This window comes from Ranitomeya variabilis, chromosome 3 (genome assembly GCF_051348905.1).
Source record: "Ranitomeya variabilis isolate aRanVar5 chromosome 3, aRanVar5.hap1, whole genome shotgun sequence".
Taxonomy (NCBI): domain Eukaryota; kingdom Metazoa; phylum Chordata; class Amphibia; order Anura; family Dendrobatidae; genus Ranitomeya; species Ranitomeya variabilis.
Window position 1 is genome coordinate 475,495,598 of NC_135234.1, and position 19,458 is coordinate 475,515,055.

The 19,458-nt window shown below is 41.6% G+C and overlaps 1 protein-coding gene across 3 annotated transcripts in view; it reads right to left on the minus strand.

The window, feature by feature from the left end:
• DMD (dystrophin) overlaps positions 1 to 19,458 on the minus strand; it is a 3,762,639-nt gene that overhangs the window by 2,623,768 nt on the left and 1,119,413 nt on the right. For all 3 annotated transcript variants that reach the window (XM_077296691.1, XM_077296689.1, XM_077296690.1), the window contains exon 12: positions 2,955 to 3,105. In XM_077296691.1, coding sequence (XP_077152806.1) covers positions 2,955 to 3,105 — 151 coding nt within the window. The remainder of the gene's footprint in view (positions 1 to 2,954; positions 3,106 to 19,458) is intronic.

Consider the following 19,458-nt stretch of genomic DNA (forward strand, 5'->3'; position numbering starts at 1 on the left):
AATTTTCAAACAGTCTTGTTTACTGATGAGTGTCGAGCAACCCTGGGTGGTCCAGATGGATGGAGTAGTGGATGGTTGGTGGATGGCCACCATGTCCCAACAAGGCTGCAACATCAGCAAGGAGGTAGAAGAGTCATGTTTTGGGCTGGAATCATGGGGAAACAGCTGGTAGGGCCCTTTAAGGTTACTGAAGGTGTGAAAATAACCTCTGCAAAGTATATAGAGTTTCTGTCTGACAACTTTCTTCCATGGTATAAAAAGCAGAAACGTGCTTTCAGGAACAAAATCATCTTCATGCATGACCATGCACCATCTCATGCTGCAAAGAATACCGCTGAGTCATTGGCTGCTATGGGCATAAAAGGAGATAAACTCATGGTGTGGCCACCTTCTTCCCCTGACCTCAACCCTATAGAGAACCTATGGAGTATCATCAAGCAAAAGATCTATGAGTGTGGGAGGCAGTTCACATCAAAACAGCAGCTCTGGGAGGCTATTCTTGACTGCAAAGAAATACAAGCAGAAACTCTCCAAAAACTCACAAGTTCAATGGATGCAAGAATTGTGAAGGTGATATCAAAGAAGGGTTCCTATGTTAACATGTAACTTGGCCTGTTAGGATGTTTTGGAGTTAAATAGCTTTTTGTTCAATGAATGTGACCTCCTAATGCTGCAAATTCCACAAATGAGCATTTTCAGTTCTTTAAAACATATCAAATGTTTAGAAATTCTACTGTGCCTAATAATTTAGAACAGTGCATTTTGAGTTTTTATTCATTTTCGAGATTATACTGTTATCATTGGGAGGTTTCTTCGATAAAATTTGATGTATACTCTAACAGGTGATTACTTTTATTAGACTGACTGTCATTTGCACCGACCATTTAGGAAAATCCGAGAAAAATATAATTTTCATAATAATTTGGAACATAGTGTAGTGATAGTTTTGTCTCTATCATTTCTTGTCATCCGATGTAAAGATGCCAGGAAATAAGTGGCAAACGATTTCAATGTTGTCAATCACGCTCGCTTAATGGCCTAAACTAAGCACATGGAAATACAACCGAAATGTTTCTGTGTGATGGTGTAATATGTTTGCATTTAAGGCCCCACTTTACTGCTAATTACAATTTGCCAATGAAGGCCACTGATCCCGAACTAAAGACGGTTAAAAATTAGCTTTTCATGAACTATTTAAAGCTTAAGATTAAAATATACGACAGTCAGTGTGCATGAGGGGACATCGGGATATAACCCTATGCACACAATATAGTAATTCCCTATATCCCACACTAGTAAGTATTGATAAGTTTTAGCTTGGTGCGGCGACTACCAACTGCTCTCTAATATTGTTGCCAATAACACAGACTGACTGACGCTAGTAAAACCTAAAGCCTCCACAACATGTTTCACCAGGAATCTGGCGTCATCAGGGGACAGAGGCTTAATGATCAAGTATATAGAAAACCTGAGCCATTAAAGGCTTTGTTCTGATGTCACAGAATTGCACACCAATCACAGTTACCTACATAAGGAGGGTTTAGGTTTTACTAGCATCAGCCATTGTGATCATAACGGATTTAAAAGGGGGGGTTATATCCCGATGTCCCCTCATACATACTGGCTGTCGTATCTTTTATTCTTTTTCTTAAATAGTTCATTAAAAGCTCATTTTTACCGTCTTCAGTTAGGGATCAGTTGCCTTCATTGGCAAATTGTAATTAATGTTAATGCCCAACGCTGACTGGGAGGACAGCAATTTTGTCTGTTTGTTGTATGTATTGCTGCTCTAATTGCTTTCACTTCAGCGGGAACTAAGCTGCACTAAATAAGAGGATAGGTTGATCTCATTTAAGTGCCCTACTAATCAATACAAATATACTAAATGGGCAAAACCTTTGGGACACACCTCTTAATTATTTAACTCATTTTATTCATTCAGTCTCATTGCCGCATGTGTGAAAACCCATTCTCATATCGCTGTGGTCTGCCTGTACACACATTTGTGCAATAAATCATTTTTCAAATGATTTAAGTGAATGTGGTATCGTAATAGGAAATCAGTGTTGCAATAAATCAGTTCCTGAAATCTATTACCTCCTAAATATTCTGTTATTCTGTGATCAACTGTGAGTGACAATACTGGAAAGTGGAAGTAAATAAAAGCCATTGCTACTCAGCCATTAAGTGGCAGACCACGTAGCCGGGTCATCAAATGCTGAGGCACATAGTGCCTACACTCTTCTGACTGAGTACAGTTCCATACCTTTTCTAGTATTAAGATCAGCAAAAAAACTGTATTCTGAGAGCTTTATTGCGTGGGTTTTTTTGGGCAAGTAGCTCCATGCAAGTCTTACATCACCAAGCACAATGTCAAGAGTCTGATTTAGTGGTGTAAAGCAGACTACCATTGGTTCTGTGGAAATGTATTTTGTAGAGTGGCAAACTACATTTCTCTATCTAGCAGTCAGTTGAACAAATGTAAACTGTACATCCATCTTTATGTTCCAGAATGTTGAGCCCCAGTGGACAAGCCAAGTTCCTTAAATGCATAGTTGGCTGAGTTTCATCTGGAAGAACTTGACTGGCCTGCACAGAGCCCTGTCCTCAACTCCATAAATTGGGGTACGTAGTAGCTTCTGTAGGTGTAATGTGTAGTTGTCTATATGGTATATTATCCCTTCCAAAACAATTTAGAAACAGTTATATAGTAGACCCCAAAAAACATATAATCCATTAAGTTCAATCGATGGTTAAACATTATTCCCAATGTTTCCCATATGCCCATTCTTAAAGATTTTCATATGCAAAACTCGTTGGTCAAAGCTTATCTTACAGTTCCATAAACATTGGGATTAACTACATAAAGTATGTCCACTGAACTCAATCAAAAGAAAATAATACCAGATGATGCTGCAGATAAATTAAAACAACTGCTCAAAATGAAGCCAAACCTTATGATCTTCTATCTGGCGTTTTATATCTTCCAAGTCAGGACCCAGAATTTCAGCTTCCATCTTCCTTGTCCTCGCTTCTGTTTGTGAAAGCCAGTCACTTAACTGCTGCAGTTGTTGATTCTGAAGGTCCATCAACATTTTGTGCAAACTAAAGAGAAATAATAATTAAACATTGTAATTGTATATCTTTATTCAATGAGAAATAGTGAAAAAGTCAAATAGGTGTAAGAATAATATACATCTTTCATTTGATTTTTTGAGATTTGTCAATATTGTCTTACTTTTCTTGCTTCTCTTCGCTACAGTAAGTAGAAAAAAAGTGGCCCCTCTAGTTACAACATTATTTGTTCTGAGACGTCTATTATGGCCTGAGAAAAATGTAACTACAATCCAAAACTCTAAGGATAACTAGTAGTTAGATATAAGCCCTCAAGTCAGAAGGGGCAGTGAAAACTGCAAAACTGAATTTCTATGTCAATTAAATGAACCTTTTTCACCTACTGTACAGAACATACTGTTTGCAGTGAGAATACAAAGGAGCGTCGCTGACCAGGTACAGGTACTGTCAATATTAGAAAAATATATGAGATTCAGATAGATAAAAGTGTTGTACATGTAATACCAGTACTGTTGATGGCACGGTGCATTTAAAACAGGTATAAAGTAATACAGCAAATAATAATAATAATTATTAAAAGTATATTACTTACAGTAGAATAAGATGCAAATATTGTAAATAACAACTGCCTACTAGTACATGTGGTACAGAAAGATAATAGTGCAGAGTGCATGTGCAAATACAGTAGATAGCAGTATATACAGTATTAGTAGATACATTAACCAGAACCCAAAACTAACAAAGGGCACAAGGAGTGTATAGAAAATATATCAAAATACATTTATTAATATTAACTACACATAAAAATTAATGTGCAAATAAAATGGATGCTATTGGTCAGACTAGAAAACAAAACAGCAAGTTGTTATACTAAATACAGGTTAACGATATTGTTATTAGACTTAGTGGCTTTCAAAAAAATCCTATATCAAGGGTAAAGAATAAATCATGAATACAAAATGGCAAGTTTCAAAATCTAAAAGTAAACCCTATTCAGTAAGCAGACCAACAATCATCAAAATAAGGCATAGTGCCATTCACCAAAGGTATAATTTACAGTTTGTTGTAGACAACATCCTACTATCACCCTTGGTCTTAATATAGAGGAACTGAAAAAAATGTTATAAGGTATCGTAATACATGTAAACAAAGAAAAAACCCCGACGCGCGTTTTGCCATTTCCCCTTCTGGAAGAAGAATTGGCGAAACTCGCATCAGGGTAGGACGCAGCAATCCTGACATATTATCCAGGTATTTATATACTCTAGGCACTTTAGCATGTGGTTAACTATTTCCAATTAAGATATTAAGGGTATATTAAGGGTAAATTTAAGGGTAAATTTGACCTGATGGTGTTTACATGCACTTAGACACCTTATGGTACTGCTGGCAGTTTTTTTCTACACTAAGATCTGTGAATATATTTTCTTTACACTCCTTGTGCCTTTAGTTTTTTGGGGTTTTGATTAATGTAGCTATACACTGAGTGTGACCCATGTGTACTCAGGTCATTTAAGGACTAACATGTATAAGCATTAGCACATAGCAGTAACCTACATAAAGCACAAAAATGTGCCAAAACAAAGTATAGTATGGATTCAACTTTCAAGTTGGGACACCACATACTGTTCCATGCCCATTAAATGCAATTTTCTGAAAACTAAATAAAATGAATTACCAGCTGAAAAAAATTATTTACTTTAACCCAAGTTGCATTATCCTGATTTTTCGATGTTTACATACCAATGTTCTAAATTCAAACCATTGTGCATAACTGTGCTGTCATCTGCTATAACACCGCCTAAGGCTGTGAAAGTACATCTGCTGCTTCTTCTTCTAATCCATAGTGTGGATGAAAGTGATTGATGCTGTAAAGATGAATCTGCTGTAGTATAACTACTATGAAGTTATGACGTTAGTTTTAACACTGAAATGATTGAAAATAATAGATCACTGAACTAAAATACATTCATTAATAAAAATGCAGCTGATTTTTAAGTAGGAATTGTTATTTAGTGTCAATCAGTTCATGCCAAAATTGCGTGGCTGAAATCTGAAAGCTTGGATTAAATATCAAACATTAAATGCCTGCACAGACAATAATTAGAGAGCACTAATAATAGCAATAGCAATAATAATAATATAGGTGAATTTAATGAAAATGTAGAGTCCCTGTGGGTGGAGATAAGGGGAGGGGGAAAAAATAATAAATTACTGATAGGGATTTGTTATAAATCTCCAAAAATAATGGAAGCAATGGAGAATATCCTCGTAAAGCAAATAGATGAAGCTGCGACTCAAGGAGAAGTCATTATTATGGGGGACTTCAACTACCCTGAAATAGATTGGGGAACAGAAACCTGCAGTTCCAGCAAAGGTAATCGGTTTTTGACAACTATGAGAGACAATTACCTTTCACAACTGGTTCAGGACCCAACAAGGAGGGGGGCACTGCTAGACCTAATATTAACCAACAGGCCAGACCGCATATCAAATATAAGGGTTGGGGGTCACTTGGGGAATAGTGATCACAAAATAATAAGTTTTCATGTAACCTTTAATAAGATGGGTAGTAGGGGGGTGACAAGGACACTAAACTTCAGGAGGGCAAATTTCCAACGGATGAGAGAGGATCTTGGTGCAATTAACTGGGACGATATCCTGAGACACAAAAATGCACAAAGAAAATGGGAGACGTTTATTAGCATCCTGGATAGGACCTGTGCACAGTATATACCGTATGGGAATAAACATACTAGAAATAGGAGGAAACCAATATGGCTAAATAGAGCTGTAAGGGGCGCAATAAGGGACAAAAAGAAAGCATTTAGAGAATTAAAGGAAGTAGGTAGTGAGGAGGCATTAAATAAATACAGAAAATTAAATAAATTCTGTAAAAAGCAAATCAAGGCAGCAAAGATTGAGACAGAGAGACTCATTGCCAGAGAGAGTAAAAATAATCCCAAAATATTCTTTAACTATATAAATAGTAAGAAACTAAAAAATGACAGTGTTGGCCCCCTTAAAAATAATCTGGGGGAAATGGTGGATGAGGATGAGGAAAAAGCCAATATGCTAAATGACTTTTTTTCATCAGTATTTACAAAAGAAAATCCCATGGCAGACAAAATGACTAGTGATAAAAATTCCCCATTAAATGTCACCTGCTTAACCCAGCAGGAAGTACAGCGGCGTCTAAAAATAACTAAAATTGACAATTCTCCGGGCCCGGATGGGATACACCCCCGAGTACTGCAGGAACTAAGTACAGTCATTGATAGACCATTATTTTTAATCTTTAAAGACTCCATAATAACAGGGTGTACCACAGGACTGGCGTATAGCAAATGTGGTGCCAATATTCAAAAAAGGGGCAAAAACTGAACTCGGTAATTATAGGCCAGTAAGCTTAACCTCTACTGTGGGTAAAATCCTGGAGGGCATTCTAAGGGATACTATACTGGAGTATCTGAAGAGGAATAACCTTATGACCCAGTATCAGCACGGGTTTACTAGGGACCGTTCATGTCAGACTAATTTGATCAGCTTCTATGAAGAGGTAAGTTCCGGACTGGACCAAGGGAACCCAGTGGACGTAGTGTATATGGACTTTTCCAAAGCTTTTGATACAGTGCCACACAAAAGGTTGTTACATAAAATGAGAGTAATGGGGATAGGGGAAAATATGTGTAAGTGGGTTGAGACCTGGCTCAGGGATAGGAAACAAAGGGTGGTTATTAATGGAACACACTCGGACTGGGTTGCGGTTAGCAGTGGGGTACCACAGGGGTCAGTATTGGGCCCTCTTCTTTTTAACATATTTAATAATGACCTTGTAGGGGGCATTCAGAGTAAAATTTCAATATTTGCAGATGACACTAAACTCTGCAGGGTAATCAATACAGGGGAGGACAATTTTATATTACAGGATGATTTATGTAAACTAGAAGCTTGGGCTGATAAATGGCAAATGAGCTTTAATGGGGATAAATGTAAGGTCATGCACTTGGGTAGAAGTAATAAGATGTATAACTATGTGCTTAATTCTAAAACTCTGGGCAAAACCGTCAATGAAAAAGACCTGGGTATATGGGTGGATGACAAACTCATATTCAGTGGCCAGTGTCAGGCAGCTGCTACAAAGGCAAATAAAATAATGTAATGTATTAAAAGAGGCATAGATGCTCATGAGGAGAACATAATTTTACCTCTATACAAGTCACTAGTTCGACCACACTTAGAATACTGTGCACAGTTCTGGTCTCCAGTGTATAAGAAAGACATAGCTGAACTGGAGTGGGTGCAGAGAAGAGCGACCAAGGTTATTAGAGAACTGGGGGGTCTGCAATACCAAGATAGGTTATTACACTTGGGGCTATTTAGTTTGGAAAAATGAAGACTAAGGGGTGATCTTATTTTAATGTATAAATATATGAGGGGACAGTACAAAGACCTTTCTGATGATCTTTTTAATCATAGACCTGAGACAGGGACAAGGGGGCATCCTCTACGTCTGGAGGAAAGAAGGTTTAAGCATAATAACAGACGCGGATTCTTTACTGTAAGAGCAGTGAGACTATGGAACTCTCTGCCGTATGATGTTGTAATGAGTGATTCATTAATTAAATTTAAGAGGGGACTGGATACCTTTCTGGAAAAGTATAATGTTACAGGGTACACACTAGATTCCTTGATAAGGCGTTGATCCAGGGAACTAGTCTGATTGCCGTATGTGGAGTCGGGAAGTAATTTTTTTCCCCATGGTGGAGTTACTCTTTGCCACATGGTTTTTTTTTGCCTTCCTCTGGATCAACATGTTAGGGCATGTTAGGTTAGGCTATGGGTTGAACTAGATGGACTTACAGTCTTCCTTCAACCTTAATAACTATGTAACTATAACTATGTATGTAACTTAATGGCAAGCAGCTCAATAATAAAACATTATGCAGTAAACATCTAAATTTCCCCTAGTGATGGATGTAGGTAAATACAATTTTTTATATAAAGGAGTTTACAAATTTTGCAAAAGTGGTGCCTAAGCAACTACATAGTCATAAAAAAGAAAAAATTACAATTACAATGCTGTCGGTAAACGCAAATGGTTAATAAACCAGAAATCTGAATATTTAATAAACTAATAGTAAAGTTGTGCTCTACTTTGGAGAATATCTACATGAGCGTATTTATTTGGCAAATATTAGTGTGCAGGATTATCATGCAACAAAATGAAATGTGTAAATCTTCAAAGTTTGGTTGTTTATTTTAACCCTTTTCTGACCTCAGGTGGGATACTACGTCCGAGGTCAGATCCTCTGCTTTGATGTGGGCTCCGGCGGTGAGCCTGCATCAAAGCCGGGACATGTCAGCTGTTTTGAACAGCTGACATGTGCCCACAATAGCGGTGGGTGGAATCGCAATTCATCCACCACTATTAACTAGTTAAATGCCGCTGTCAAACGCTGACAGCGGCATTTAACTAGCACTTCCGGCTATCCGGCCGGAAATGCACGCATCGCTGATCCCCGTCACGTGATCGGGGGTCAGCGATGTGTCGGCATAACAGCCAGAGGTCTCCTTGAAACCACTATGGTTGTTGATGCCGGATTGCTATGAGTGCCACCCTGTGGTCGGTGCTCATAGCAATGCAACAATTCTACAATATAGGAGCGAACTGAGCTTCGCTCCTATGTAGCAGAGGCGATCAAGTTGTGCCAGCTTTTAGCCTCCCATAAAGGCTATTGAAGCATGGCAAAAGTAAAAAAAATGCTTTAAATATATGAAATAAATAAAAAATATATAAAAGTTTAAATCACCACCCTTTCGCCCCATTCAAGATAAAACAATAAAAAAGTCAAATATACACGTATTTGGTATCGTCACATTCAGAATCACTCAATCTATCAATAAAAAAAGGATTAACCTGATCGCTGAGCAGCGTAGTGAGAAAGAAATTAGAAACGCCAGAATTACATTTTTCTGGTCACCGCAACATTGCATCAAAATGCAATAACGGGCGATCAAAAGAACATTTCTGCACCACAATGGCTTCATTAAAAATGTCAGCTCAGCGCGCAAAAAATAAGCCCTCACCCGACCCGAGATCACGAAAAATGGAGACGTTACGGGTATCGGAAAATGGTGCAATTTTTTATTCTTAGCAAAGGTTGGAATTTTTTCTCACCACTTAGATAAAATATAACCTAAACATGTGTGGTGTCTATGAACTCGTAATTACCTGGAGAATCAAAATAGCAGGTCAGTTTTAGCATTTAGTGAACCTAGCAAAAAAGGCAAACAAAAAACAAGTGTGGGATTGCACTTTTTTTGGCAATTTCACCGCATTTGTAATTTTTTTCCCGTTTTCTAGTACACAACATGCTAAAACCAATGATGTTGTTCAAAAGTACAACTCGTCCCGCAAAAAAATAAGCCCTCACATGGCCATATTGACAGAAAATAAAAAGTTATGGCTCTGGGAAGGAGGGGAGCAAAAAAAGAAAACGAAAAAATGAAAATACCCCTGGCCATAAAGGGGTTAATCTGCTAAAGTGAGATTAATAAGGTAACAGCTCAAAATGCACAAAAATGCATTTCTGACATTTAAAAAAAATCAATGACCAACATAGCCACCTTTATTTTCTATAAAAGTTATAAGCATTCCATCCATGAATCGGTTGACAATCAACTTTTTGGGCAGCACCAACTGCAGCTTCAAAGACACTGTTCAGAGAAATGTACTGTTTTCCTTCACTTTAAGGCTATGTGCACACGTCAGAAATTTATGCACAAATTTCCTGAACAAAACCAGGCTTTTTCCGCAGGAAATCTGCATGCGTTTTTCGTGCTTTTTTAGCGTTTTTTTCCCGATTTTTGTGCAGATTTTTCGTGTTTTTTTCCGGAACTTCAAAATGCAATAAATAGTGGGAAATCCACAAAAAAATCGGCAAAATAAATGAACCTGCTGCATATTTTTCCGAGATGCGTTTTTATAGCGTAAAAAAGTAACATGTGCACAAAAATTGCGGAATGCATTAAACATGATGGGATGCTTAATACATGCTTTTTTTAAGCGTTTTTGCCACGGAAAACCGCCAAAAAAAAGCGCAAAAAAGCAAAAAATCCGGAAAATGTGCACATAGCCTAAATCTCCAGTTTAAGAGGACAATTCTTAACAGGGTTTAGATCATTTAAGGAAGGGGCCATATCATTATCTTTTCATAGTAAGTTATTTTTCGTTTTGGCCCATTTTGCTTGAGGAAAACAAGCTGCCTAATAATTATGCACACCTTGTTAGGGTATGTTTCCACGGTACGTAAACGCTGCTTGTTTGACGCTGCAGCATCAAACAAGCAGCGTCCAGATGTTCCAGCATAGTGGAGGGGATTTTATGAAATCCCGTCTCCACTATGCGTGGAAACCCGCACGCGGAGGCCCTGCGACTCCGGACATGCTGCGCGTCTTTTCAGAACGCAGCATGTCCGTACACCTTGCGGGGACGCAGCGTCCCCGCAAGGCATATCACAGGGCCCTATGGCGAGGGGTGCGATGATCCTGGATGTGTACTGTACACATCCGGCACCATCGCGTCCCATTAAGGGGGCGGGGCTTAGCGCCGAGCGGCTTCGCCGCTGCGGCGATCCCGCCGGCGAAACGGACCGTGGAGACGTACCCTTAAAGAGTGTTGCTAACCTTAGGCAACACCATCCCTTATTACATAAATACACATCACCTGATATGCTACATCCAATAAGCATTCTAATTTATACAGCTTGGAGTTGGAAATTACATGCACAAATGATGTTATGGTTAAAATACTCACTTGCCTAATAATTGTGATCACAGTGTAGAGTGGTACATTATTACAATTACTTTAAGGAGGACCTATCATCTCTCTCAACATGTATATTGCTTTATTCCCCTGGTAATCCTACTCAAAATCTATGAATAAATTGGTGCTGATCTTGGTGCCAAGGTCTCCATCTGCGCATGCGCCGCCCCCAGCCGGCAGCCATTTTCCCATAGTCCAATCCAGCGCACAGGAAACCATGTCACTGCGGGGGCTCTGGGCTTTTACAATATGTCAGCAGAGCCCCCGCAGCATCGGACACACGCAGCATCGGAAACTCACAGCACCAGACACCTGCAGCGCACCGCTGTGCTGCACGGCACATCCAAACACCCCCTCATCCCAGCCTGTGGCTGGTAAGGTATATCCACATTATAAGATGCACCCCCAATTTACCCCCAAATTTGTGAGAAAAAAGTGCATCTTATAATCTGAAAAATATGGTATGTGTTTTGTGTCTACGTCTACATGTATGTATATGTATAAGTATATTTGTCTGTGTCTAAATGTGTTATTATTTGGATAAAATTCACATTTTATTTTAAAGGGCACATGAAAAAATCCTCACAAAACTAAACATTGCCAGGAGGTAAAATCCAAAGTCATTTCTGATTTAGAACATACATTTTCTCCAACTTCATCACATGGATCTCTGCCTGTTTATAATCATAACCTGCGGTGACAGGTATCATTTGTCCACTGCTCATAAAATTAAAGTTAGTAACAATGATAGATATGTTGTTGAAAAGACTGATACATTACATTAAAACAATAACTTTTATGTAGTAAAGATGGGAAACAACTATATTTCAAATTTAAACATATTATTTCAGCTTCCAGTTCATAACAATGCCCTGAAAGTGTCAATAATTGGGGTTGCTTGGATCTTGGCGCTAAAAAGTTTCACTTGGATCTTTGATTGGGTTTGTGCAGAAGTGGCATGTAAAAGCCCAAAAAGTGTCATATTCACAGTACTTAAAGTTGTTTGGTCTTAAGCTACAGATCTGCAGCCACTCTATGTGACTGCAGACTTGTGAATCCTTACATCACACAAATTGCGCACTGTGAGGATCCTCCAGTGTAAGCACGGGGAGTGGACAGTCATATGACTGCAAGTATGCAACCAAACAAGTAACATAAGGGAATAAAACTTGGGTATAAAGGTCTTTTTAGCACATATGAGAAGACCACTGCTATTAAATACCTGTGATAGATGGGGACTTGATGGATATTTTTCATTAAGGCCTATGAGTCACTGTGCTAGTGCTGGCGGAATGCACCAAATAAATATATAGATAGCAATAGTGCGTTCATAGCCCGGGGTCCACTGTGCAGAGCTGGAACCAGTTGTTAGGTAATGGTGGAACAAGATGGCAGGTGAACGCCTAAGGGTACTGTCACACAGTGCCATTTTCATCGCTACGACGGTACGATTCGTGACGTTCTAGCGATATCGTTACGATATCGCAGTGTCTGACATGCAGCAGTGATCAGGGACCCTGCTGAGAATCGTACGTCGTAGCAGATCGTTTGGAACTTTCTTTCGTCGCTTGATCACCTGCTGACATCGCTGGATCGTTGTGTGCGACACCGATCCAGCGATGTGTTCGCTTGTAACCAGGGTAAACATTGGGTAACTAAGCGCAGGGCCGCGCTTAGTAACCCAATGTTTACCCTAGTTACCAGCGTAAACGTAAAAAAAACAAACAGTACATACTCACATTCCGGTGTCTGTCCTCCGGCGTCTCAGCTTCTCTGCACTGTGAGCGCCTGCCGGCCGGAAAGCGAGCACAGCGGTGACGTCTGACGTCACCGCTCTGCTTTCCGGCTATGGTGCTTACACAGTGGAGAGAAGCAGAACGCCGGGGGACAGACACCGGAATGTAAGTATGTACTGTTTGTTTTTTTTAAGTTTACGCTGGTAACCAGGGTAAACTGTCATGATCTCTGCAGGCAGAGATCATAGCAAGCCTATAGAGGGACAAGCTCTCGGAAGATGGAACTATACTGACCATGAACTAAGCCTGCCGCGCAACTAGAAATAGCCAGGTAGCATTTCCTATTTATCGCTAGATGCCCAGCTCTGGCCTAAGACCTAAATAGCTAGCAGAGGGAAATATAAGACCTGGCTCACCTCTAGAGAAATATTCCAAAGAAGACAGTAGCCCCCCACATATAATGACGGTGAGTTCAGATGAAACAACAAACGCAGCAGGAAAATAGTCTTAGCAAATTTGAGGTCCGCTTACTAGATAGCAGAAGACAGATAGTATACTTTCATGGTCAGCAGAAAAACACTAACAAAACACCATCCAGAGATTACCTTAAACTCTGGCATTAACTCATAACGCCAGAGTAGCAATCCCTGATCAACGAGAGCTTTCCAGACACAGTAACAAAACTTCAGCTGTGAACTGGAACAAATAGGCAAAACAAAACAAGGACAAAAGTCCAACTTATCTAGTAGTAGTCTAGAAGCAGGAACAAGCACTGAGAGGCATCAGATAACATTGTTGACCGGCAAGAAACCACCAGAGAAATGAGCTTAAATAGCGACACCCACTACTGATGGAACCAGGTGAAACAGGAAAGAGGATGACAAGTCCAATTCCACAAGCGGCCACCGGGGGAGCCCAGAATCCAAATTCACAACAGTACCCCCCCCTCAAGGAGGGGGCACCGAACCCTCACCAGATCCACCAGGGCGACCAGGATGAGCCCTATGGAAGGCACGAACAAGATCAGAAGCATGAACATCAGATGCATTGACCCAAGAATTATCCTCCTGGCCGTAACCCTTCCAGTTAACCAGATACTGGAGTTTCCGTCTGGAAACACGAGAGTCCAAAATTTTCTCCACAACGTACTCCAACTCACCCTCAACCAACACCGGAGCAGGAGGCTCAACTGAAGGTACAACAGGTACCTCATACCTGCGCAATAACGACCGATGAAAAACGTTATGAATGGAAAAGGACGCAGGGAGGTCCAAACGGAAAGAAACAGGATTAAGAATCTCCAATATTCTATAAGGGCCGATGAACCGAGGTTTAAACTTAGGAGAAGAGACCCTCATAGGGACAAAACGAGAAGACAACCACACTAAATCTCCAACACAAAGCCGAGAACCAACACGACGATGACGGTTGGCAAAACGCTGAGTCTTCTCCTGGGACAACTTCAAATTGTCCATAACCTGCCCCCAGATGTGATGCAATCTCTCCACCACCGCATCCACTCCAGGACAATCCGAGGATTCCACCTGACCGGAGGAAAATCGAGGGTGAAACCCCGAATTACAGAAAAACGGGGACACCAAGGTGGAAGAACTGGCCCGATTATTGAGGGCGAACTCTGCCAATGGCAAAAAAGCAACCCAATCATCCTGGTCAGCAGAGACAAAACACCTCAGATATGTCTCAAGGGTCTGATTAGTCCGCTCGGTCTGGCCATTAGTCTGAGGGTGAAAAGCAGATGAAAAAGACAAATCTATGCCCATCCTAGCACAGAATGCCCGCCAAAATCTAGACACAAATTGGGTACCTCTGTCAGAAACAATATTCTCAGGAATACCGTGCAATCGGACAACATTCTGAAAAAACAGAGGAACCAACTCAGAAGAAGAAGGCAACTTGGGCAGAGGAACCAAATGGACCATTTTAGAGAAACGGTCACAGACCACCCAGATGACAGACATCTTCTGGGAAACAGGCAGATCTGAAATAAAATCCATCGAGATGTGTGTCCAAGGCCTCTTAGGAATAGGCAAGGGCAACAGCAGTCCACTAGCCCGAGAACTACAAGACTTGGCCCGAGCACAAACGTCACATGACTGCACAAAGACTCGCACATCTCGTGACAGGGAAGGCCACCAGAAGGATCTTGCCACCAAATCCCTGGTACCAAAAATTCCGGGATGACCTGCCAATGCAGAAGAATGTACCTCAGAGATGACTCTGCTGGTCCAATCATCCGGAACAAACAGTCTATCAGGCGGACAACGATCCGGTCTATCCGCCTGAAACTCTTGCAAGGACCGCCGCAGATCAGGAGAAACGGCCGACAAAATTACTCCCTCCCTAAGGATACCTGTGGGTTCAGAATTACCAGGAGAGTCCGGGTCAAAACTCCTAGAAAGGGCATCTGCCTTAACATTCTTAGAACCCGGTAGGTATGACACCACAAAATTAAAGCGAGAAAAAAATAAAGACCAGCGCGCCTGTCTAGGATTCAGGCGTCTGGCAGTCTCAAGATAAATCAAATTTTTGTGGTCAGTCAATACCACCACCTGATGCCTAGCCCCCTCGAGCCAATGGCGCCACTCCTCAAACGCCCACTTCATGGCCAAAAGCTCCCGATTCCCAACATCATAATTCCGCTCTGCGGGCGAAAATTTGCGAGAAAAGAAGGCACAAGGCCTAATGACGGAGCAGTCGGAACCTTTCTGCGACAACACTGCCCCAGCTCCGATCTCCGAAGCGTCAACCTCAACCTGAAAAGGCAGATTCACATCAGGCTGACGCAACACAGGGGCAGAGGCAAAACGGCGCTTAAGCTCCTGAAAGGCCTCTACAGCATGAGGGGACCAATTAGCAACATCAGCGCCTTGTCTGGTCAAATCAGTCAGTGGTTTAACGACATCCGAAAAACCAGCAATAAATCGGCGGTAAAAGTTGGCAAAGCCCAAAAATCTCTGAAGACCCTTAAGAGAGGAGGGCTGAGTCCAGTCACAAATAGCTTGCACCTTGACGGGATCCATCTCAATGGAAGAGGGAGAAAAAATATACCCCAAAAAGGAAATTTTCTGGACCCCAAAAACGCACTTAGACCCCTTCACACATAAAGAATTAGACCGCAGAACCTGAAAAACTCTCCTGACCTGCTGGACATGAGAGTCCCAGTCATCAGAAAAAATCAGAATATCATCCAGATATATTATCATAAATTTATCCAGAAAATCGCGGAAAATATCATGCATAAAAGACTGGAAAACTGAAGGGGCATTAGAAAGACCAAAAGGCATGACCAAATACTCAAAGTGGCCCTCGGGCGTATTAAATGCGGTCTTCCACTCATCCCCCTGCCTGATCCGCACCAAATTATACGCCCCACGAAGATCAATTTTAGAGAACCACTTAGCACCCTCTATACGAGCAAACAAATCAGTAAGCAATGGCAATGGGTATTGATACTTAACAGTGATCTTATTCAGAAGCCGATAATCAATACATGGTCTCAAAGAGCCGTCTTTTTTTGAGACAAAGAAAAACCCAGCTCCCAAGGGAGAAGAAGATGGACGAATATGTCCCTTTTCCAAAGACTCCTTTATATATTCCCGCATAGCAGCATGTTCCGGCACAGACAAATTAAACAAACGACCCTTTGGATATTTACAACCCGGTATCAAATCTATGGCACAATCGCACTCACGGTGCGGAGGTAACGACCCAAGCTTGGGTTCGTCAAAGACGTCTTGATAATCAGAGAGGAACTCAGGGACTTCAGAGGGGATGGACGACGAAATAGAAACCAAAGGTACGTCCCCATGAATACCCTTACATCCCCAGCTCAACACAGACATTGCTCTCCAGTCCAAGACTGGGTTGTGAGACTGCAACCATGGCAATCCCAGTACCAAATCGTCATGTAAATTATACAGCACCAGGAAACGAATAATCTCCTGGTGATCCGGATTGATACGCATGGTTACTTGTGTCCAGTATTGTGGTTTATTATTAGCCAATGGGGTGGAGTCAATCCCCTTCAGAGGAATAAGAGTCTCCAAAGGCTCTAAATCAAAACCACAACGATTGGCAAAGGACCAATCCATAAGACTCAGAGCGGCGCCAGAGTCAACATAGGCGTCCGTGGCAATGGATGACAAAGAGCAAATCAGGGTTACAGACAAAATAAACTTAGACTGAATGGTGCCAATGGAAACAGACTTATCAAGCTTCTTTGTACGCCTAGAGCATGCCGATATAACATGAGTAGAATCCCCACAATAGAAACACAATCCATTCTTCCGTCTAAAATTCTGTCGCTCGCTCCTGGACAGAATTCTATCACACTGCATACTTTCTGGCGTCTTTTCCATAGACACCGCCAGATGGTGCACCGGTTTGCGCTCCCGCAGACGCCTATCAATCTGAATAGCCATTGTCATGGACTCATTCAGACCTGCAGGCAAAGGGAACCCCACCATAACATCCTTAATGGCATCAGAGAGACCTTCTCTGAAAGTTGCCGCCAAGGCGCACTCATTCCACTGAGTAAGCACAGACCATTTACGGAATTTTTGGCAGAAAACCTCAGCTTCGTCTTGCCCCTGAGATAGTGCCATCAAAGTTTTTTCTGCCTGAAGTTCCAAATGAGGTTCCTCATAAAGCAAGCCCAAGGCCAGAAAAAACGCATCCACATCGCGTAACGCAGGATCCCCTGCTGGCAATGAGAAGGCCCAATCTTGAGGGTCACCCCTGAGCAAGGAAATCACAATCCTAACCTGCTGAGCAGGGTCTCCAGCTGAACGAGACTTCAGGGACAAATAAAGCTTACAATTATTTCGGAAATTCTGGAAGCTAGCTCTATTCCCTGTGAAGAACTCCGGCAAAGGAATTCTCGGCTCAGATACCGGAGCATGTACCACAAAATCTTGTAAATTTTGTACTTTCGTGATGAGATTATTCAAACCCGCAGTTGCACTCTGGAGATCCATTATTGTCAGGTGCACACAGAGCATACAGAGATTAGGAGGAGAGAGAGAAAAAAGACTGCAGCAAGGCAGACTGGAGGAAAAAAAAAAAAAAAAAAAAAAAAAAATTCCAGCAGACTTCTTATAACTCTCCTTTCAAAACCTGGGTCTTTAACACTTTATGGTCCGGTCAAACTGTCATGATCTCTGCAGGCAGAGATCATAGCAAGCCTATAGAGGGACAAGCTCTCGGAAGATGGAACTATACTGACCATGAACTAAGCCTGCCGCGCAACTAGAAATAGCCAGGTAGCATTTCCTATTTATCGCTAGATGCCCAGCTCTGGCCTAAGACCTAAATAGCTAGCAGAGGGAAATATAAGACCTGGCTCACCTCTAGAGAAATATTCCAAAGAAGACAGTAGCCCCCCACATATAATGACGGTGAGTTCAGATGAAACAACAAACGCAGCAGGAAAATAGTCTTAGCAAATTTGAGGTCCGCTTACTAGATAGCAGAAGACAGATAGTATACTTTCATGGTCAGCAGAAAAACACTAACAAAACACCATCCAGAGATTACCTTAAACTCTGGCATTAACTCATAACGCCAGAGTAGCAATCCCTGATCAACGAGAGCTTTCCAGACACAGTAACAAAACTTCAGCTGTGAACTGGAACAAATAGGCAAAACAAAACAAGGACAAAAGTCCAACTTATCTAGTAGTAGTCTAGAAGCAGGAACAAGCACTGAGAGGCATCAGATAACATTGTTGACCGGCAAGAAACCACCAGAGAAATGAGCTTAAATAGCGACACCCACTACTGATGGAACCAGGTGAAACAGGAAAGAGGATGACAAGTCCAATTCCACAAGCGGCCACCGGGGGAGCCCAGAATCCAAATTCACAACAGTAAACATCGGGTTACTAAGTGCAGCCCTGCGCTTAGTAACCTGATGTTTACCCTGGTTACCCGGGGACTTCGGCATCGCTCCAGCGCCGTGATTGCAAAGTGTGACCGCAGTCTATGACGCTGGAACAATAATCATACGACGCTGTGACGTCACGGATCGTGCCGTCGTAGTGATGAAAATGGCACTGTGTGACAGTACTTTAACACACGTGGGTTAAACGTCACCCGGTGTGAAGTAAAGCGAACCCTGTTTCTTAACAAAGTCACAATAGAAACGCTGTACCCTGTTAGCGATCATAGGGCGCAGCAGCTGGACACTAGTGGGATCCCTGTTATGATCCTTAGTGGCTGAGGATCACAGAATGAACTAGCTAAGTTACTGAACATAGAACGAGCTCTAGGGAGGTGGTAACTGAACTGACCGCAAACCTGAACCTAACCAAACACACTGAAGGTAGCCGGTGAACGTGCCTAAATTCCTGGATGTCTCAACTGTTGTGAATCTGCTTTTGGGCTCCTTCTGGTGGTGGCTAGTGGTACTGGTGACTCGGGTCTGTTTTCTTTCTCAGTTCACCTGTTTTCATCAGTAGTGGGGTGTTCCTATTTAATCCTGCTCTTCAGTCATTGCCTTGCCGGCCATCAATGTAACTAGAGCCTTTATGTTGCATGTTCCTGCTCCTAGACTACTGATCAGCTAAGTTGGACTCTTAGTCCTAAGTTTGTTTGCATTTTTGTTCCAGTTTACAGTTAAGTCGTTCTCTGTAGCTGGAAGCTCTTGTGGGCTGAAATTACCACTCCGGTGTCATGAGTTGACACATGAGTTTTAAAGTAATTTCAGGATGGTATTTTAAAAGGGTTTTCAGCTGACCGTGCAGTTCCCTTTTGTATCTTTCTACTATCTAGTAAGCGGACCTCGCTTTGCTGAACCTAC